The 21216-nt window shown below is 39.4% G+C and overlaps 3 protein-coding genes across 6 annotated transcripts; 2 read left to right on the top strand and 1 right to left on the bottom strand.

Annotated features, from left to right (window-relative positions):
* The first annotated feature begins 54 nt into the window (after positions 1 to 54).
* LOC105398518 (cytochrome b5) lies at positions 55 to 4013 on the top strand. 4 transcript variants are annotated; one of them, XM_038114019.2, is made up of 7 exons: positions 55 to 265; positions 434 to 522; positions 919 to 981; positions 1594 to 1623; positions 2132 to 2362; positions 2636 to 2677; positions 3056 to 4013. In XM_038114019.2, the coding sequence occupies exons 1-7, from the start codon at positions 158 to 160 to the stop codon at positions 3192 to 3194; spliced, it is 702 nt and encodes a 233-aa protein (XP_037969947.2). In that variant the 5' UTR covers positions 55 to 157; the 3' UTR covers positions 3195 to 4013. The 4 variants fall into 4 exon arrangements, with proteins under 4 accessions (XP_037969947.2, XP_048483222.1, XP_037969948.2 ...); XM_048627265.1 differs by lacking the exon at positions 1594 to 1623 and having other exon boundaries at positions 3056 to 4012; XM_038114020.2 differs by lacking the exon at positions 2636 to 2677 and having other exon boundaries at positions 3056 to 4012.
* An 826-nt stretch (positions 4014 to 4839) lies between these two features.
* Positions 4840 to 12089, bottom strand: LOC105398431 (alkaline phosphatase). The gene is made up of 10 exons (XM_011570542.3): positions 11932 to 12089; positions 11243 to 11445; positions 10129 to 10321; positions 9532 to 9701; positions 7539 to 7752; positions 6979 to 7112; positions 6288 to 6486; positions 5775 to 6011; positions 5450 to 5547; positions 4840 to 5053 (listed from the first exon to the last, which is right to left on the bottom strand). The coding sequence occupies exons 1-10, from the start codon at positions 12014 to 12016 to the stop codon at positions 4985 to 4987; spliced, it is 1602 nt and encodes a 533-aa protein (XP_011568844.3). The 5' UTR covers positions 12017 to 12089; the 3' UTR covers positions 4840 to 4984.
* A 2169-nt stretch (positions 12090 to 14258) lies between these two features.
* LOC105380701 lies at positions 14259 to 16167 on the top strand. Its single transcript, XM_048627435.1, has 4 exons — positions 14259 to 14339; positions 14765 to 14962; positions 15309 to 15438; positions 15802 to 16167. The coding sequence occupies exons 1-4, from the start codon at positions 14259 to 14261 to the stop codon at positions 15870 to 15872; spliced, it is 480 nt and encodes a 159-aa protein (XP_048483392.1). The 3' UTR covers positions 15873 to 16167.
* The last annotated feature ends 5049 nt before the right edge of the window (positions 16168 to 21216 follow it).

Here is a 21216-nt window from a genome sequence, read left to right as displayed (position 1 = left end):
TTTTGATCACAGAGTAATGGGCATGTTTTTGACAATTGACACTGACATTGACACACATAAATGTCAGTCAAGTCAATCAATTAGCAAAATTTTATTTTTTTCGGATCAAATCAAAATTGGAATTTTAATTGAATAGTTTATTAATTTACAAACAAAAATGAGCAGAATAATTTCCAGAGAAGAAGTTAAAAAACATCATCGATGTGATAGCACCTGGATTATCATCGCCAACAAGGTGTACGATGTCACGTCTTTCTTAGAAGAGGTCAGTTTACCTTGAATTCAATGTTTCTTCGTTGAAGACTACATTTATTATGATTAACCAGTTCTTGGGCATATCCTAGCTTGTATAAGCCAAGGGTCTGCTAATACTTGCATAATTTTTCACGCAATTTCATACAATCTAAAGTTAAGTTTCTTGTCACTATTTCAGCACCCTGGAGGTGCAGACAGTTTGCTGGAAGTGGCTGGACAGGACGGCACCCGCCAGTTTGAAGATGTCGGCCACAGCGAGGATGCCAGGTTTGTTACTCTATCAAATACCTACAGTAAGTTTTCAAATGTGGAATAGGAGCTTGTTTTTAACAGCATAAAGATTCTACTACATCTTAAAAGATTTGATTGTCTGCATGTATATTGAAGAAAAATATAAATTCTTTCACCAAGGTTACCTGTGAGTGCTACTTTAAAACACATCATCAACTCCTGTAAAGCTGCATACACACCGGGCCAACGAACGCCCAACGAACGCCAACGGTTATTCCAACAATGGATATTTATCATACATAATACAGGGCAGATTGCAGCAACGAAGGCCAACGTAACCCGTTCGTTGGCCTTTGTTGGCCTGGTGTGTACGCAGCTAAAAGGGTATGCAGAAAAGCCAATTATTTAACAGATGCTCCCTTTCATTTGCAGGAAATTATTAAAGAAGTACTACATCGGAGATCTCCCAGTGTCTGAAGCAGGAGAAGGAAGCAGGTGAGTGGAACTGAAATATTCATTAACTACATAGAAAATGTTTGAAAGAATAATTTTACTATCACTGTTGTGGTTGTGGCAATATAATAAACAATACTGTGACTTCAATAATATGTGTGAATCAACTTTTAATTCTAGAAAACACTGATGTTGATTCTAAAGGCACAAAACTTTGCAATGTCAAATATATTTTATTCAGTAAAAAAATAGATTTTCAGATGTGATTTCAAGAGTGTTTAACAAAGAATTTTAGGTTTATACTGTGGTTAATTTAAATTTTGGTGTTTTCCAAATCACTATGTTTATGTAGATAATACTAACAAAGACAGATTATGTGTAAATAATAATATGATAAGAGTCATCCTAAAACTGATAAGAAAATGTCATTAGTTACATAAGATGTTATCTCATGTAATAATATTCTATTATGATACAATAATGGTATGGATTAGCAATAAATACTATTATAGGTACTTACCTTATACCAAAATATTCTTAGATCATGTTATTATGAGATAAGGTAATTAATAGTGGCGTTGCGAAAAAAAAATGTGATGTATCAAAGTATCTTTATGATGTTGTTACTTTTATGTTTTTATTTTTCTTCAACAGCTGCAACACATGTACAAAGAAAGAAATCAGGTTACACTTTATTTTCTAATATTATTTTAGTGATTATCTCATAGTACACTGTATTTTTCTTTGGGTACTATAAATGTTTATTATATTTTGATGTATCAAGCACATCTTGCAAATTGAGAACGTCATCATATTTATAAACTGCCTGTCTGAACTGTTATATCTTTATCTGTTTGTGTGCTGTATTTGAGATATAATATTGTCTTCAACCAACCCGCACTTGGCCAGCGTGGTGGACTAGGCCTAAACCCTTCGTTCATTGGAAGGAGACCCGTGCCCCAGCAGTGGGGACGTAATGGGTCGTGATGATGATTGTCTTCAATGATAAACTATTACCTACTGCAAAACCCTCACTACCTCAATCCTAATGCTGAACCCTAGCCCGAGATAAGTGGCCTGTAGCGTAGATACGAGTAGTCATATAACCCTAAACCAATCCACGAAAACAGCCGCATCAAATCCACCAATAGTAGCCATACAACAACCCTTCACTCCACCAATCACGACGCAGCACGCGCCGCAGCCCAGCCGGCTCGCGCCCGCGTTCGCGCGGCTCAAGGTCACCTTCAGGCTCGTCCCAGCGGTCAGTCAAGCAGCACTCATGCGTGAAGCCAGGCCTCGCGTCTCCCAGACGACCGAGGGCGGAAGAGCGCAGGGCAGTGGGACTGGACAGGGGGGTTGAGCCCTGTATGCCGAGGTTGCCTAGCCCGAGGGTCAGCACTATTGATACGTGCCCGCCAAGGTTTTTTTGTTTTGTTTTTTTGTTGGGTTAGGTTTTAGTTGTTGAATAATGAATAAGCCAGATGTGAGGTACACAAGTGGTTCACATTGGTAAATTTATATTTATCCGCCACACCATAAATTAAAGACTTGTTGAAATTTACACATAGGTAGCCCCAAAGTATCTGTCTAGATAGACTTTCTTATTGTTTTCCCCGAATAATATTAATTCATTTAATTTACAGAAAATCGCGTTTGCGTTAATTTTTTTTACTTTATTTTAATTATTTTTAAGGCACCGCGCAATATGTTGTCCGCGACCCGGAGCCGATGATAGGTATTGTTAAAGAAATGGCTACATTTTGTCGGTACTTTAGTTAGTAGATAGAAGAACAAAAATAAATACTCTAATAGAGATATTGTATCAAATATCTGTTACATAATCCTTCATATCCTTTCTGTATGTAGTTAAGAACATAAATAATTAGGTAGGTAAATATGTACTTATAATAAAGTATTACGTATGTATGATTCATTAATGTTTGTACATGTTTATGTTGTTATTATGTAAGTTTACATAATATTAATGTAGTGTTATGTAGTGAATAGATTTAATCACGACAGTAGTGCCTCCATTCTAAAGGCTCTTAAAAACCATTCTTCATGCCATAAATTACCATACCGACCTCTATACTAACCATGACTTTTGTTTCAGTTGGTGGTGGGTGAAGTACGCTATTGGAGGCGTGGTCATCGCCATAATAGGAGGCCTGGTCTACCGCAAGCTGTCTTCACCCTCGCCCCCCGAGCCCCTCATAGAGCCCGCCGCGCCCGCCGCGCCGGCCGCCACGTAGACCACCAGGCTGGGACTCGATGCACGGAAGTAAATGAAGATGGTGTTTTAGCGACTCGCATTTTTACAGAAGACTTCCTAAAGGATAACGCGTTTTACCCCCATAAAAAAATGCAAGTGGCAACCTTAATGGAATGATGTCTTAGGGCTCATTAAAAAATAACTAAATCGTAGATGACACAGGTACACGGTAGATTAGTTCATTCAAACTAACCTTTTTTTTATATCGGAACCGATAAAAATGCAGGTCGCTAAAATGCCGCTGTCGTTTTGTTTCGTGAAATGAGGGGCAGGCGTAGCAATAAGAGAATGAGCTCTGAACAAACACTGCGTATGCAAGGGTTTTGCAGTGCCATCGTATCGCCGTCGAGAAGTCTAGCATTTTGTTAATAGATATACATATTTAACTCACAGAAATTACGGTTTAACCTATGTCTATAAAAATTTCTGTTCGTCATTAAGTTCTCCTTTAATATAGGGGGCGCTGTTTAAAATCCCTACTTACATTAATATTTATTCTCGATGGCGATACGAACCCGATACTAATCTGATGCTCACGGCGCGTCGACAATCACAAATCTTAGTTCTAAATAAACAGGGTGGATTTTTAAACATTGTAAACGTTGTGAAAATTGCCCATTCATAACACTTACAATGCTTGCCCTTTGAGAATCCACCTAGTTTAATCCACAGGCTCACAACTATCAGCTCAAAAGGTTCCTGAGGTTGATCATTGAGTGACGGGTCTCATTCATTCATAATTTCACTCATAAGTAGGTACCTAAAGATGCAAATGAATGAATGAATCGCTCCCACACAGGTCATGCCTTTTAATTTAAAGAGAGTTGGTGGTGGTGGAGCCCTTAGCTCATTATTTCCAATATTGTGATCTTGAAATACTTAATTTCGCATTGTTAAATGTGCTTTTAATAGTTTATATTTTATTCCTTGTTATTCGATACCTTGAACTTTTGTATCTTGTATCTAATATTTGAGGTGTTATTTTTATGCCAATGTACAAAACTAGATGTGGATGTAGAATTATGTCTGTACGACAATAAAATATACTTTGTTATACATATGTCATCTTTATTTTAACTAACATGAACATTTAAAAATATCCAAAATATAAAATAGGAATACACACACACGCACTCACGCCTTGTACTAATGTACTCCCTTGCGGGGTAGGCAGAGGTGCATTGCTGCACCCACTTTTCGCCAGAGTGTTATGTTAGTCCCAACGTAATAGGGGGCGGGCCTATTGCCATTTTACGGGCACATCCAAGACCCGAGAACAAATATCTGTGTTTTAAACAAATATCTGCCCCAGCCGGGAATCGAACCCGGGACCATCGGCTCATTAGTCAGGGTCACTAACCACTACGCCATTCGGTCGTCGTCTAAAATAGGAATAATTTAGTAACAGCCTGTCTAAAACTTAACTAGGTCTTAAAATACATGAAAAATATAAATAGATAAAAAAATATTTATGCTTACAGCAGAAAGCAATAAGCATAAGCTTTAGCTTCTTTAATGCAGTCGTTACAACCTATTGTGATTAGACTGACCAAGAAAGGTGCAAATAGATAGCGGTCGAAATTAGCAACATGTTACTGGCTGCACAGAAACCAGTGTTTTTTTTCTCTGCGCGCTATGCTACCAATTTGCACCTCAAACACTAATCACAATACGCAGTTCGAACTCCTTTGCAGTGACCTCCTTGCTTCCGCCCCACACCACAGAGTTCCGGCGCGAAGGAGGCCGCATCGCTTCAGGCACACTGCACTATTACCGGGTGAGCAAAGCGGTCGCGAACAAGATGGCGGCTGTGAGCACGCAGCTCGCACGTACTGTTTCCTGCGCATAAGCATAGCAAATAATACGTTTAAAATAATTATAATTTTAGATTCAAACAATCTAATAGATATTAGGTAGTTATTCATTCACATCCTAACTAAGGGGTTTCCTGATAGCTCAACTATTCTATGGACGGTATATTGTTTGATTACAAACTATCAGAAAACTCCGCTTTACAAATAGTTACTTTACTCTATACTATACAGTTATAAAAATATCGCTCCAAATAAATGGTTAAAATATTATCGAGTCCGAGCCACCACTCAACTCCGATAGACGCGGCGCTGCATGCACAGAACTCTGCAGAACTAGACATTGCCGCTTGACTTTTATATTGTAGTTCCGTTTTGCCGTAAGACTTCAGTGGTGGCTTGGACTCTAGCATGTACCCTATACCTGGCTGGACGCGTACTGGCCGAGGCGCGCGGCGTACGAGATGACGTGGTACACGTAGTGCTGCTCGTGCACGTTGTGGAACAGGTGGCTGTATGGACCTGCACACAGAGTAGAGTAGTTTAGAGTGGAAATGCAACATTAGAAGTGCTAGGCTAGAAGAAGGGCTTTCATTTAGAGAAAACTGGCTGTATTGGGCCTCTATAAGCGGCGGAGTATTTTTCCACATCAGAAAACCGGTATCTAACGGTGTGGGTGAGCATGTACAGCTCCTTAGGAAAGTACGGTGCAACAGTGATCACTGATTGGCTAATGACGTTGAACTTACCTCTAGCATAAATAGCCACATCATCACCACCATGATATGCCTCAATGGCCGCCGCAGCCGCTATCTGCTCATACTCGAAGTCCTCAGTATCATCAAGATTAGGGTCCCGTCGCTCCACGGAGGTGTTGTTATTGTCGTCAACCTTCACCGAGTATTGAATAGCGCCGGGCCCGCCGGTGCCGTAGGTCAGGGTCGTGTAGTCTGGGCCGTATGCAGGGTTGGGGTTCTTTACTATGCCTGTTGATTGAAGATGGGTAGGTACTCAAAAGGTGTAATAGGTAGTGGTGTTGATGGTGGAAGTAATAAGCCATAACAATTGCATTTCCATTGCATTATCCAGGGTGGTAGAAAATGGATGCTGTAAGAGACTGACTCCAAAATAAGAGTATCCCGTTTTTCTCCAGACGTTGCCGTCCTAATCTCTCTCAAAGAAATTTCAATGGAATTGAGATCTTTTTCCTTTGCTTCTCCTACCAAGCAATTCCAATAAAACGATAGCTAAAAATAACGAACCGAAAACACTAGACCCCCGTTTTGGGAACCCATTGATTTGCAGCCCGTGCGAGTGGTCGCTGGTGACGATGAGCAGGGTATCCTCTTCATCCACCAGCGCGGAGGCCACCTGGACTGCTTGCTCCATGGCCGCGGACTCGTCTATGGCCTTCTTGGCCTTGCCGCGGTGGTGCGCCATGTCTATGTTGCCGCCTTCTACCTGATGTTGCAGGGAAATTCGAGTTTTAGCCAAGTTGTAAATGCCTATTTAGTTTTTGATGTCTTCAAGACACTTGGTTTTGAATTTTATTGATTTTCCTGTTATAGAGGCCAAAGGGATTTGAACTTTAAAACAGGATTAAATATTTGAACCTGCAGAGTGATCGACCGGAGGGCAAGTCAGTGCATCGAACTGCTCGAATTCAAGTTAGGTAACTCGGGTGCATTGACTGTAACTTGAAATTTATTTTTAGCATCTTTTTTGGACCCAACGGTACAGCATCTGCTAAAAATAAATGTAAAATGCTTAAGGCTGTTCATGAAAACCATACCACACAGTACCTACACACACAAACATGACAAGACGCGCATAGGAGTGAAATTGCATGGGCTATCATCTAATTCCCTTTGGGTTCATACTTCCTTACGTTCAGACATAGAACAACGCGGACTCGGGACTCAATGCGTTCAGACGTTTAAGAGAATCACTGACCATCAGAAAGAACCCCTTCTCGTTCTTCCTCAGCACCCTGATGGCGGCGTCCACCATGGCGGCCAGGGTCGGCATGCCGGCCGGGCCCGGGTCTTTCTCGTGCTCGTACTGTAGGTGGCCGTTCGCGAAGATACCTGAGGATGGGGTGTAGGGGTTTATGGGGCATCATGGCAGAGTTGGTACAGCGAGTCTCTAGGGCGATACCCCATTGGTGTGTGCGTCATGGTTAGATATATATTTTTTATGTCAGTTAATTTAAGGACAACCCACCACTGGGCCGCAAACTTAGATAGCAGAGTGGTGAAGCCACGAGACTGTACCTATGTAGATATAGCTAGGTGTAGTTGCTTAATTATAAAACAAAGAATCGACTAAGTACACGACTTACTAAGTAGGTACTTATACCTACGTGGGATCCTGGTAGTACAACAAACAAATGACTCAGAAGAAAAATTATAATTAATCTACGATAAATTTATCGACTTATAAACTGATAAACGTACATCAAAACATAACCCTTCTCGTATCAGCATATTAAAAATCCTCCACACGTAACTCACCTAATAGATAATCCGTGTTATTGAAGTTGACGCTCTCCAGCTCCCCATTGTTGCTGACGACGCGGTACCTCAGCCCCCGTTCCTCCTTCCGCCTGCGGTACTCCTGGATGAGGTCAGCCCCGTCCTGGCGCCGGCAGCCCCACGTGTCCAGCGGGTCGGAGGGAGAGCCCGAGGAGTTGGAGACCAGGACTTGACGACCGCCGCCCATTATTACCTGGAATGGAGGTGTTGTGATTGATCGAAACCAACCCGGTTTAGAATAAAACAGGAAGGCATTGCAGTGATGGAAGGTTGGTGGGTCTGGGATTGACATAAGTACCTATCCTAGATGGTAGGGCAAAGCTATAGGGGAACCCGGGGTAAGACGGGGTCGCTAAGGGAAAATTAAAAAAACAACAGGTATTTATAACCACAACGTTATCAATTATTTATGGCTCATTAGGAACTTAATGACGAACACTTTGGCACAGCTTTTGCCAAAAAAGTAATCATTACAATTGACTTATTTTAAGAAATGTAAAAAATGGGAAATAAACCATCTTGCCCCATGTACGGGGTAAGATGGGGTACGTATACTATGTGGGGCACAAAACAGACAAACAACACTTCTTTTGTGATTTTATCGTCAACATCAGCACCTGCAGTGTGAGCCCAACGCCTGCACCTTTGAAATCCGACCCACTTTTCCTTAGATTTAAAGTAGGACTGTTGATATCCTCAAGTAGAGGTAGACACAGTCATCTTCGTTGTTATTCTTCTTCGTAGGCAGTATTTGCTTTGTCTTTTTAGCCAACTTCCCTGTAGCCCTTTTAGAGCCCTTCTACAATGTCAAATATCGGGATGGAGAAAAAAAAAACTTAACCAAGCTAGATCCGTACCCTATCTTGCCCCTCCAAAAATACCCCGTCTTGCCCCACGTTATATTTTTTATAAAAATTATTCATAAAAAAAAATATTTTAAATGTTAAAGTGATTTTTCACATATTTAAACAAAGCGTACCAAACCTTAAATAAAAAGACACAATTACCAAAAATGCCACTGTTTTACTTACTGTGTTGTGACGTTGTTTCTACCGGTCAAAAATAACATGGACACTACGCAAAAACAAACAATTGAGCTTACACAAAAAACGCATGCGCTCACACCTGCTGTCACTGGCGCACTAAAGGTCAATCATTCAAGCCTTTCTATTGGCTCATTACTCAGATTCCTAAGATGTATAGTTTTGCATATATGTGGGGGGTCCCGTCTTACCCCGCGACCCCATCTTACCCCGGGTTCCCCTATGTGGTGTATACGAGTAGCACCTACCTTATGTCATGGCTAATGACTGTCGTTTTGTTTTGTTATCCCGATCCAGACTAATGATGTTTTAATAACCACATGTTCATCAGGCAGATTCAGGCACAATTAGAGTTGTATTGTGTCATGCTGATGGGATCCACAATTCCAAATTAAGATTAATAAGACCAAGCTGTCCGATATTTATCTAGACATCAAACACCAAGAAATCAAAGTCATCAATAAGTAGGTCCAAGAGTGAAGTCGCGCATCTGGCCACCATTAACAGCCATGACCACCGTCATTTACAGTACAGTCTTGGCTACCTTATCAGTTTGAGACCCCATTCGTGCGTTGCGCGTCGTTGTTAATGGCTTTTCATAAAAACTGAAAGGAAAACCATGCAGCGATGAAGGAATGTACTAATGGTGGTCTCGCTCTAACTGCTGGTAGCTAAGAGTGATAATGATGGCCAGTCAGCGAGCGTCTACCCAGCCACTATAAACCAATCTTACATTAAGCGATGCCCAGGGCTCGTCTTCCACCAGTTGCCTGGCGATGTCCTTGCATCCGGGAGCAACATCAACAGCCATCATTTACAGTCTTAGCCATCGGACCAGTAATCGAGAGATCCCATTGTTGCGTTGCGTTGCGTCGTCGTCATAAAGCATGAAGGTAAAACCATAAACTATAACTATAAACCAATCTTACATTGAGTGAAGCCCCAGGCTCGTCCTCCACCAGTTGCCTGGCGATGTCCTTGCAGCCGGCGGCTACAGCAGCAGCTGGCATGACGGCCTCGCACTCCCAGCGCCGGTCCGCACTGTGGGCGTAGAGTGGTGCGGGAGTCGCATGCGTCACGCGCATTGAGGTTACTAGACCTGGGGAGAAGGTGAAAGAAGTTTAGGGTTATGGGGAGTTTTAGCTTGCATTGGATATTCTAGAGCAAGGCCATTGATCAGTTGTTGTCCTCACAGAAAGGCGTCAAATGATCAAGGACAAATAACGACTGGCGTTATGAGTGTTATGACCGACTCGCCATCGTGTCACGTCGCCACGCAATCATAGTGTAATTGTATGCTCCTTGATAACTATCTTCTCGTTACAGATTCCTTAATTACTAACGATCAAAGGCTGTTAGTCTAAACTGGCGCATCTGCTTAGTTCTCATATGCAGGATGCAGTCTATGTTACCTAATGGTCATAATGACATCAGCAAGGTTCTGGACAAGTTTTTCCACACAAGGAGGGACCTAATAGCGGGCGATAGAGGGCCAATGATGATTATGAAGGTCTCCTCATCCTCACCAGTGCTCTTCCCAGCCTGCTGCGCCAGCACCGCCAGCGAGCGCAGCCGTGACTCCGGCCTCAGCCCCGAGGCGCAGTCGCCCTCCGTCACCGTGGCGTCGACTCCGACTGTGTTCTGGTTGGTCTTCACTCCGCAGAATAAAGCTGTGGCGGTGGACGCGGAGTCCGGGACCATGTAGTTGGCGTTGTAGGTCTGGAAGGAGTTATTTGAGTGTTATAACCATTGAGTTATTCCTAAATTTGACTTTTTTTTAAACGAGAACTTTCCGCTTCCGTGTTTTTCTATGCAGGATAGTTTTAACGCCATTTGATCAAACCAGTTCGAAATCCAAGAATAGGATAACTAGGTAACTAGTTAGTTAGGTACTTACCTAATTTCAGTAAAAATCTCTGAGGAGTGAGGAAAGAGTACCTAGATACCATCTATAATAACATAACTCGTAATAATTTGTAACTTGTAAAAATAAAGTCGTGTTTTTGATAAATAGGCCATAGGTCAGTGTCATAATGGCTAGAATATTAAATTAATGTCATTACAATTAGTATTTTTATGCTTTTCTGATAATTTACTATCATCAATAACATTTAACCCAAGATTAAAACTTCCATCTCTACTTAAACTACCTACTAACTTAAATACGTGACTGAGATTTATCCACGGGGGCAAACCTTAGTTTACTTATAAGTCTAGTTTGTCATGGACACGCTATGTAGATGACCTACTATAGTCAAACACAGATAAATTCCTTCTATTTATTCCAACATTGACCGTACCTATATTACTGCCTCCATAATCTCCATATTTCGCTCTAGAAACCCTATACTGTCATGGATCAACGTGGGGTGCCTTCCGCCAGAGATGTGCTATACAGCAGCTACATAGTTATTATGTTACGAAGATGTGAAAGAAATCCATATACATCAGAGCTATGCATGCCTAACCAATTATAGCAATTGCATTCATAGCAACCCAGCCAACGCAGCATACTTTAAAATTTGTGGTGGAGAATGATAGGAGGTTTTTGGGAGAGAATCATGAAGGTGCCAGCCGTGTCGGTGAAGAAGGAGAAGGAGATTTTTGGAATGGTAGATAATACTCCAATATCTCACTAACCTTCAGCATCCCAACATGCGGGAAGGTCTCATAGAACAGCCGATGCGACTCCCCGCCCCTGTACAGCCGGGTGGCGGCGACCGTGGCGGGCCCCATGCCGTCTCCGATGAACAGCACCACGTTCCTGGCGGTGCCCAGGTTCCACTTCACCCGGAGCGCCTCCTCCAGCTCGCGGGACACCAGGGACGACCAGAACTCATTGTCTGGGGAGGAATTGGTTGGGCGGTTAGTTATTATAACTGTTGTAATGTATCAGCCAACGGAAGTTTTGAAAACCTAGGTGGTATTAACTTAATTTACGGTGCAATGTCTTTCCAAAATTAATCTCGACATACTTACATACCTAATTACCTACTTGCAATAAAATTAATTAATTGATAGGTACGTTACACCTGTTTAAACACAAACAAAACATAATTATCTGTCTGGCTAAGTACATACAAAACTAAATAATAATCTTCTACAGATTAAATTAGCGAAAACAGCTTATTTATACTAAAAGATAAGTAAAACATCAAAATACGTAGACAGGTAAGCGAAATAGCGAAACATTTATAAATCGGCTATGGTCTCGCCTACTCAAGTGCAATGTTAATTAAGTGTAAGTAATATTTAACTCTACAATGGGCATTGCTGTTATCATGCAAGAGTCCTAACTAGGGTTAGAATCCAAAACTAAACAAACTTACCGGTCCTAGGTCCTTGACACTGCGCGAATCCGATGATCGCAAACAGCGCACCGACAAATGTGACCAAACGTGTGCGCGGGCGCATGGTGACTGACGTTCATGACGTAACGATGTAATTCGGGTATTACATTATTCTGTGAATGTAATTGACGTGCCGGCTGTAGTGGAGCACCAATCAGGAGACACGGACTGATTGCAATGTTCATTCATGAGGACAATTTGTAAGTGAGTAAGTATAAGTAAGTATGTGTTTGTACGCGTAGGGTAAACTAGGTAATATCAGATTAAGTCTAGGTTATTTATACGCGTCGGTAGAAACCTTTACGCCTAATACGTATTCATATAAGTATGTATATGAATATTAAGTAAGTACCCAGTTTCCTTTTAATACATTCACTTAATTACACTGATAAACGGTTAATTATTCCAAAACATTATTATAATTTGGTTCTCTGGGCCAAAAGTAAATTTAACCCGAAGAGAAAAATATACAAAACCTACCTAACTACCCTACACAGGGTGTCTCCAAACGATTAATGGGTCAATCAATATACTTACAATACGAGTGATATTTAAATGTAAGTAGGTCATATCTAGGAGAGGTAGGTCATATTTCACTCGCACACGAGCGCATCTACCTAACTGCTGACGTCCACATACCTAGGTAGGTAACCTGGCTTAGAGTAGATATCGGGTGTGGGTTACCTACTATACTAATAGGTACTTATTTCATTTTCATTGTTTTTTAATTTAATTTATATTAATAAATTAACCATTATAAGGAACCCATGATGATGAATGAATGGCTGTAACTGTAAATGTAAACTATGGCTAACTAAAACGACTGAACAAAGCGCCTGCAATAAAACTCATAGCAAACAATATCACAGCCAATACACGCACACACTCAACAGGCGTTAACATTCAAACCCTAATGAAGTTGTTACAGTTTATCTACCCCTTTCCCCGTCCCGTTTACGCACAATTTTATCTTCTAGTAGGTTGGAGCTAGAGTTCAATGACGGAGATGCATTTTTAAGTTGGTTTTGTAGAGGGTGGTGTCCTATAAAGCGATCGATCGGGTCCCTGAAGGCCGTATTGCGCAGGGTCCAGGCAGACTCTGGGGTTAAGGGGAATATCTCGTCATATTATTTGGTGTTCATTGTTATTATTTTATTGTACTCAAGATATTTTATAATTTTATTCATAATGTAGCTAGGTGTCTTTTTTATGTATAAATACTTTAAATATATACCATAGAATACAAAGTTTTAATCGACAGTTTATAAAGAGCACAAACTCTATAAGTATATTATAAAACAAATGCTCATGCAGTGTTTTTTGTTCGATTTTTTGATAACTCCTAATCGCCTGCCAAACGTAGAGATTAAAGCAAACATCAGTCTTATACGAGGCTCTTAATTGTCCTGTAGAGTATTAGATAGATAGATAAGTTATTTATTTATTTACTTAACACAACACATATACAGGTTACACAGAAAGATTTCTAACATTAAGTTTAAGATTACATTAACACAAAACATTATTTTGTTTGAAGTTTACTTTCACTCATTGGCCAAACTATACCGACAGTGCTGCCAAAGGTTCCGAAATTCCCCCATGTGTCGGGTTTCAGTTACGGCTTTCACGATACGATACCCCTTAACACGTTTTACTACTCCACAAACCCGGCGCGTTTGACAGTGCTACGAGTATATTGTCCTTGTGAGGCGCCTCCTAAATTCCTGCCATGTAGCTTGATCGTAAATTAAAAGTAAATAACCGATGGAACAGTTGTGGAGAGCGTCCAGAGTTATGATTATGGTGATGAGCTGATTTCCGAAGTGGTGAGGGGCGGTGATAGTGCGTTGTATTTGAACAGCTGATAATTTCTTGGTACGTTCTAATCTATATGTAGTTATGAATGAATGTGTTAAAGAAACTTTATGAATTAATAATTGAGAAGCATGGCAACAATTCTATAAAAAGTAATCCACAACGGTGGTGGAAGGTGGTATATAATAAAATAAAATATAGGTAACAACATTTAACGAAAGGTGCTTATGAGAGTGTTAATTTTATTTTCAGTTGCTATTTTTGAAGTTACAATAGCACTTAAATATTGTCGACAAGATATAGTCATGAGTCTCAATTCATGGAGGTCTACCTCCCTGAGTGTAGGCTCATGACTGTGTCTTCTATAGGACAAATCCAACCATTCTGTCAACTCCCGTCGATATGTGCCTATAGGTAGGAATAGCACACCATACACCCACGTGCAATGAAAAATTAGCTAGTGACTATTTATATGAATGTTTTCAGGCAAGATGGAGCTCCCGGTGCTGGACAAGTTCTGCTACGTATTCGACTTGAAGACAGGCTGCATCATCATCGGCGTCATCAATGCTGTAAGTAAATATACTTACCTAAAGCCGCGACAGGAAAGTTATTATAGTCGGCTTGCTTAGGGGCGAGCGATCGCGACAAGCGAGGATATCGCTAGGATCGGACCATACTATCGTCGTGCCACGCATTTCTTTAAAGTTTCATTGAACTCCACACGGCGATATTATAGCTGCGATGATACGATTGGTTGAGTGCGCGAGAAGCGTCATAACATCGCAGCGAGTTGTTTGTTGCGAATCCGTTGCGAGTAGCTTACTAAAACGAACTCTAGACCTATATTCCACAAAAAACTACACTCACGAGCAATGTAATCGTTCCTGTGACATATGGTACAGCAATGACACAGGCAGAACTTTTTCATTGCTCATGACTCGTTAGAGTACTTACCTATCATGTCTTTTGTTCACCCTCCTCATTTCGCCACCAGGTGATGACCCTAATCCACGCGATCCTGCTGACCAGCGTGGCCGTGGACATGGACTCCTCAGCAGCCGTGGCGAGGCGCCTCGGCGAGGGCGACGAGGGTTCCATGAGCACCCTGGTCTACACCATGGTGGTGCTGATGGCGCTGCTGCTGTTCCTTAAGTTCCTCGCTGATGTGTTCTTCGTGTATTCTGTTTATCGGGTAAGGATTGTGTAAGGGTTTAAGTAGTTTAAGTTTGTAAATGTAAGCGTCTATTGCATTGTATGCAACGGACGCATCGCATTCAGCGCTGCATAGGAAAGTCACTGGAATCTGTATGTGTTTTATTAGTGTCTATCGTTACTGATAAGATGAAATTAAGAAATAGTATACAAATTCCAGTGAACAGCCTAACAAATCGGATATAAACAAAAAAAAACCTAAAGGGATACCACGAGTTGCAAGACGCGCAAACATACTACATCATGACATGCCAAACTTTTGCATCGCGCTCACTCATATCGTGCGGCCTCTGAACACTGAAATGACGTTATAATTCCGTCCACAGGAGAAGACCTCAATGATCAAGAAGTACTGCATCTTCTGGATGGTGTTCCTGGTGCTGTTCATCATCGGCTTCCTGAAGACCCTGTTCCACATGGAGGCGTCCCACGTGATCGCGCAGCTCGTGTACCTCGGTGAGTCAGCTTTTGTTGCCCTGACTGTAGTTATTGTGTCTGAAGTGAGTCAGCATTTGTTGTCCTCACTGTACTTGTATCAGGAGTAGAGACTGCCAAATAACCTATTACTATTGTGGCAGAACAAATTTCTACTACGATGGATGGCTTTACGGTTTTCATTGGTAGAGACCTGTATCCAACTTTACGGTTACGGATTTACTGTTCATATTGGCTGTGATTATGATTCTTTAGTATTTTTAATTCCAAGCCACATTGATAAATTCTAAGACATTCCATATTATTTACCAATGGTCCAGCATGTATTTTCTCTACTGTTATATTCAGAGTGATCTAAATTTCTTCCCATTTCTTCTATTCCAGCTGTGAACTTCTACTTCATCGTGACCATCCGCAGCTACCTGCTCTCCATCAACGAGGCCGGCGTGTTGTAAGACCACAGACAACAAGACACAGTCTGTAGCCAACGAAGGTCACTCTAGGTTACGAAAAACTAAACTAAGTTTATCCCCTGAAATTCAACAGTTAAAGTCGCATAACTTTTATCTATGATTAACCATATTATATCAAAATCGTATTAGCCGTTAAGTTATGCTACGTTTACTGTTGAATGTCCGGGGGAGGAACTTAGTTGAGTTCTTCCTAACATTAACTATGACGAAAAAACAAAATGAAAATCGGTTGTGTCGTTTGGGAGCTACTCTACTACAGACTATCTGTCATAAGTACCTATACCTTGTTTCACGGGGAAAGACATCTGATACAACCAAAAACTACCCTTATTCGAATGTAATAAGGGTCCTGTCAGATGTCTTTCCTCGTGACACAAGGTATAAACAAGTTCAAGCTAAACACCCTTCTTTTTCCATCGGGGGTTAAAACGAGTCGATTCCGTGAAAGCCTTAGACAAGTAGTTGACATATCTCTAGTGAAAGCTCTTGTTCGTTCGTTATTTTTAAACTAGAGTAACCCTCTTGAGCTGAGGTCTACCAGCTCCTAGCAGAGAGCTGTATTATCCGATGGTGATTTAGTAAGATCAGCCGTGCGAGATCGGTTTTTTAAATTTTATATTCTTTTATTGATTTTAAACATTCAATTTAATACCAAAGAAAAGAGGCATAGTTGACTAATTATCCATCTCATAAGCTTTTAAAGTTGTTGTGGTATAAATAATCAGCCGGTCAATTTGGTTTATTTACACATACGACATATGAATGGAAGGATACTTACTACACAGGGAATAAAAAATCAGTTGAAAATAGGGAGCTTTTGATTGTCTAACTTGTAAAGTTTGGTTCAGCACGCGGATTGTTATATTTTAAATTGATAATGGACATGATGGAAACGAACATCAGGTATAGTCAGCTAAAGAAGAATGTTCAATTAAATCATCATCATCATCATCATCATCATCATTTACAACTCATCTTTTCTTTTAGTAAATTAACTCTGACGAATCAAGTACCTACTTATTATTATCTTAATTTTAATATTTGTATAGGTACCTGAATTTTTAATTTAATACACATTTTATTAGAATTCAGTTTATGGAATGAAAGTTGTGTTTTAAAATTTAGTCTTCCATTCGTAGTCCTAAGCGAAAATATGATTGTTTTTATGTTATAAATGTTACAGATTTATTGAATACAATAAGGATTTCCTTAAATTGTTTATCTAGTATGTAAACAAGCGGTTATAATAATGTTTTTTTCTACTTAGGGGCTATTTGCATAATAGGTACAGCATTTAGAATATACTTGACAGTTAGTAGCTCAAATCCATTAAAATTATCTTCAAAAAAGTCTCAACTGTCTACTAGGTATATTCTAAAGGCAAGCGTCAACCTATCGGTAAGTATCGTACGTATCGGACTAAACGAATTTTCATAAATGTATGAAGAAACGGTGTCGGCAATTGCCGATGAAGTGGACGTACAAACTTGTCTGAATTTCTATACTAAGAATACTGAATGCGATGCGTCCGTTACCGATACCGATAGAGGTGGACGCTTACCATAAATGTTCATGAAATGTACAGGTAAATAATACATATAAGTGCCCGGTACATAACAAACCAATAAATAATACATGACAATACGTGGGACATATCATGAAATCCACATTTAGTGGTAGGTAATGAGCGAATGGAGAGTTTATTATTAGGTAGTGTTCCGGTACAACCTGGATTGTTTAAATGTCTATATAACCATTATATACTTACCTAGTATGTGATAGTAGGTGTTGTATCAAGATTGTGGCTCTGAAATATAAGCATATATCAAATAGACATTTCATTATAAATTATCATATTATATTAATTCAATCCAAGTATCTATGTAGTCGAAATCTGAGTGGCGATTTTCTGAGTATTTAATCGTTGAATGCTAAAATTAAAGAGAAAAAAGCCAACGATAATTTCTCAGACAGAATCATCTAAACATTTAGAATAAACATGATTCTGTCACATTTAGGGTGAGGCCCTATTGGTGTGTTGCGATGCGATGCCCCGCGGGGCCGCGTCGATTTAAAAAAACATAAATAAGCATGTTTTTTTAAATCGACGTTGCTCCGCGTAATTATGGAAAAACTACACAGCGACGACGCAACGCATAAATGGGGCCTGGCCCTTAATAAACGTCGCGTTGGTAGAAAGTAATCCTTTCCTCCTACGTTATACGTTTTAGGGTGGTTCTAGGTGTATTTTACCGTGTTTTTTAAACCTCTTAAATTGACAATAAATACGTTATGTCCTAATCTCTAAATATCTAAAATCTATCTGCAAATGCTAATGATGTACCTATCTCTACCTTTCTACGAACTAGAACATAATATCATTATTTATAAACATGGTTGAAAGTTTTATACATAGTTTCGAAGTTAAAATATTTTATTAATATATACCTCAGTAAGCAATTTATACCTACTTTTTTCGTAAAAGTCTGATGCAATTTTGATAAATCCGTCTTTTTTACTTGTACGCAACTCATACAGAATCAAATAAGTAACTTAATATATTATATAATTACTTATTCTTTCGTATATTTCAACACTATTTGATTCATAACGAAGGCTATATTTTTAAATTTATACAATTTTATTAAGTAAATATTTTGATATACTTTTATTCATACACTTTTAAATGTGAAAGTTTAAACTAGAGCTTATCAAAAGTTTTATTCTGTAACAGAGTTGTATTCTGCTTACCTCGGCAACTTAATGTTAAAATTAAGTGCATGTTTCACAATGGCTGGATAAACTTACCGGCAGTCTACAGTCAGAAAAAATATACGTTTCAAATAAATGTTTGTGAAACGTAATTTACTACAAAATTATCACAAATTTATCTGACAGGTAGCTTTCTATCCAGATTTTGTGAAATAGGCCAAACCTTCAGGGACGTAAGATACATAAATACTTCATACTACCTATAATATTTAAAAAAACCTATAAAACTTCAGATGTTGTTGTATTTTCTCTATGTGTAGACTATACCTACTGTATTTACCTAGTAAATTAAAAGAAATTTCATATCTCTACGTATTATGTGTTAGAGAATTTAGGGTGAAGCCCTATTGGTGCGACGCGATGCGTTGCGTCGCTTGCGTCGCCGCACAATGGAACGAATGTATGGGACACGTTGGACATTGGGGTGTCAAAAAAAATATGGACGAATTATGAAAAACAAAAAATACAGTTGTATTCTACTATTTAATGCCTTCATAAATGGTTATTATGAATTTCTTCATAACTATCATATATGGGGAATTATTTGAGAAAATGTGATATTTTTGTATGAAAATTACTGTACCGTGCTCTCTCCCTCCCGATTCCGGCCTTGTTTCAAGTTGCAGTCACAAACATCATAATAGTTGTACACGGAGCTACATTTAGTACGAAGACACATAGTGCGCCAAACGTGCACTTTCTGAGATAAATATTTTTTTAGGTTGTACCTATACTGGTTCTTTAGAACTTTAGTTACATAATACATAAGATAATTCAAAGCTCAACTTTTCTAAGAAACCAATAATAATATATACCTACCGGTTAATTATAAAAGGTGATTACGAGATTAGGTGGTTCAAACATAATATGATAACTGATGATGCACTACTATAATTACTTAAAAAATCTCTTTTAGTAATTAACTAATTTAGTCGGTACTTCTATCAGCGAACAATAATGAATAAATGAGGGTTTTTTGAATTACTATAAATAGATCTAGTAATTACGAATAATTAAAACATGAGGATATTTTGAATAATTATAAATAGGCCACTAAGAGTTACTTTAAAACAGTATACATTTACACCTCGAAGTAATCACGCTAACCTCGCAATGTTTTTTCCAAAATATCATACATATCTTGATATATATGTTGCTTTACGTGAAAATAACGATAACATGCGCAACTATAACTATCTATTCGATGTTATAAAAGACAACAGTTGTGTTCAGTTAAGTGCTAGTTCTGAAATAATATTAAAAGACTGGTGTCGTCGATTTTGTTACCGCACCTATGCAAAATGGACACAATCTGGAAGAAATGCAGATAAATTCCGGAAGAAACATGAGACGTGGCTGCAAGCTGCAATTCAGTGGCCGGAACTGCTAAGTGAAAATATAGAACCATCTAAAGAAAATGAAAGTGAAGACATACAGCATATCATTTCTCCTGGTAAATCAGATGCTTCCACTTGTACGCATGCTACACCTCGAAAATCATTTGAGGACCTTAGTAACCGGCAAAAAATAAGACGAACAGAAGATACTCTTGCATGCAGTAGTAGTAGCGCTGAAAAAGTGTTTTCTGCCGAAAGATCGCTTAGAAAAGCTGGGGAAAGTGACAGTGCTGATATTATAAAATACTTGATAGAGAATCCACAAGAAGCCTCCAAAATCAAAGCCTTCATTGATGGTAAATCGATTCAAGTACATGAAATATCTCCTTTGAAGGCATTGGCTCTGTATGTCTCGATGAATTTATCAAAATGGCGCTACAAAGTTCTTCGTGATTTCAACGCTCAAGAAGGATATCTTAAATATCCAAGTTACTATATGCTGGCAAAAGAAAAAAATAAGTGCTATCTACAGCTACATTTATGAAGGAAACTAAAATAAATGTGCAGAAAGAAATGGCTGCAATGGAAACCGAGATTGAAGCCTTAACTCCATCCACTATCACTGATGGAATAAGTGTCAAAAACCAGCTACTGTTGACAATGATTGATGGAAAAATTCATTCCATTATATCGGATACAGCAGCTTCAGTGTGTGACATATGCAAAGCTAGCCCTAAAGTTATGAATAACTTGGAATTAATCAAAGGGAAACACGCAAATGAGGACATGTACAAATACGGCTTAAGCTCTCTTCACGCTTGGATTCGTTCCATGGAATGTTTATTACACATTTCATATAAATTAGACATCAAATCATGGCAAGCAAGAGATGATGATGCGAAAAATAAAGTAAATGACAGAAAGGCGACAATTCAAGTGGCTATAAGAAGAGAAACTGGCTTACTTCTCGATGTTGTGAAACAAGGTAGTGGATCCACTAACAATGGCAACGCAGCAAGGCGATTTTTTGAAAACCACATCAAATCTGCTGAAATAACAGGGATAGACGCTGAGCTTTTAAGAAAAATCTGCGTGATCTTGCAGTGTATTTCATCGGGACTGAAGATTAACATAGCTAAATTCCGAAAGTTCTGCTATGATACTGCTAAGCTTTACGTAGATTTGTTCCCATGGTATTATATGCCTTCTGCTCTCCA

This window comes from Plutella xylostella, chromosome 18 (assembly GCF_932276165.1).
Source record: "Plutella xylostella chromosome 18, ilPluXylo3.1, whole genome shotgun sequence".
In the NCBI taxonomy this organism is placed as follows: Eukaryota; Metazoa; Arthropoda; class Insecta; order Lepidoptera; family Plutellidae; genus Plutella; species Plutella xylostella.
Note: the sequence above shows the minus strand (reverse complement) of the source record. Positions and strands in the feature narration are given on the sequence as shown.

Bases quoted from the DNA above. Each gene is read 5' to 3' on its own strand.
- LOC105398518 (XM_038114019.2), top strand. From the start codon at position 158: ATGAGCAGAATAATTTCCAGAGAAGAAGTTAAAAAACATCATCGATGT. The intron at 982-1,593 runs GTGAGTGGAACT...TTTCTTCAACAG, and splicing joins GAAGCAGGAGAAGGAAGCAG to CTGCAACACATGTACAAAGA. The intron at 2,363-2,635 runs GTTTTTTTGTTT...ATTATTTTTAAG, and splicing joins ATTGATACGTGCCCGCCAAG to GCACCGCGCAATATGTTGTC.
- LOC105380701 (XM_048627435.1), top strand. From the start codon at position 14,259: ATGGAGCTCCCGGTGCTGGACAAGTTCTGCTACGTATTCGACTTGAAG. The intron at 14,340-14,764 runs GTAAGTAAATAT...TTTCGCCACCAG, and splicing joins TCATCGGCGTCATCAATGCT to GTGATGACCCTAATCCACGC. The intron at 14,963-15,308 runs GTAAGGATTGTG...TTCCGTCCACAG, and splicing joins TCGTGTATTCTGTTTATCGG to GAGAAGACCTCAATGATCAA.
- LOC105398431 (XM_011570542.3), bottom strand. From the start codon at position 12,016: ATGCGCCCGCGCACACGTTTGGTCACATTTGTCGGTGCGCTGTTTGCG. The intron at 7,753-9,531 runs GTAAGATTGGTT...CCTCCATTCCAG, and splicing joins AGCCTGGGGCTTCACTCAAT to GTAATAATGGGCGGCGGTCG. The intron at 5,548-5,774 runs GTAAGTTCAACG...CTCTGTGTGCAG, and splicing joins TGTGGCTATTTATGCTAGAG to GTCCATACAGCCACCTGTTC.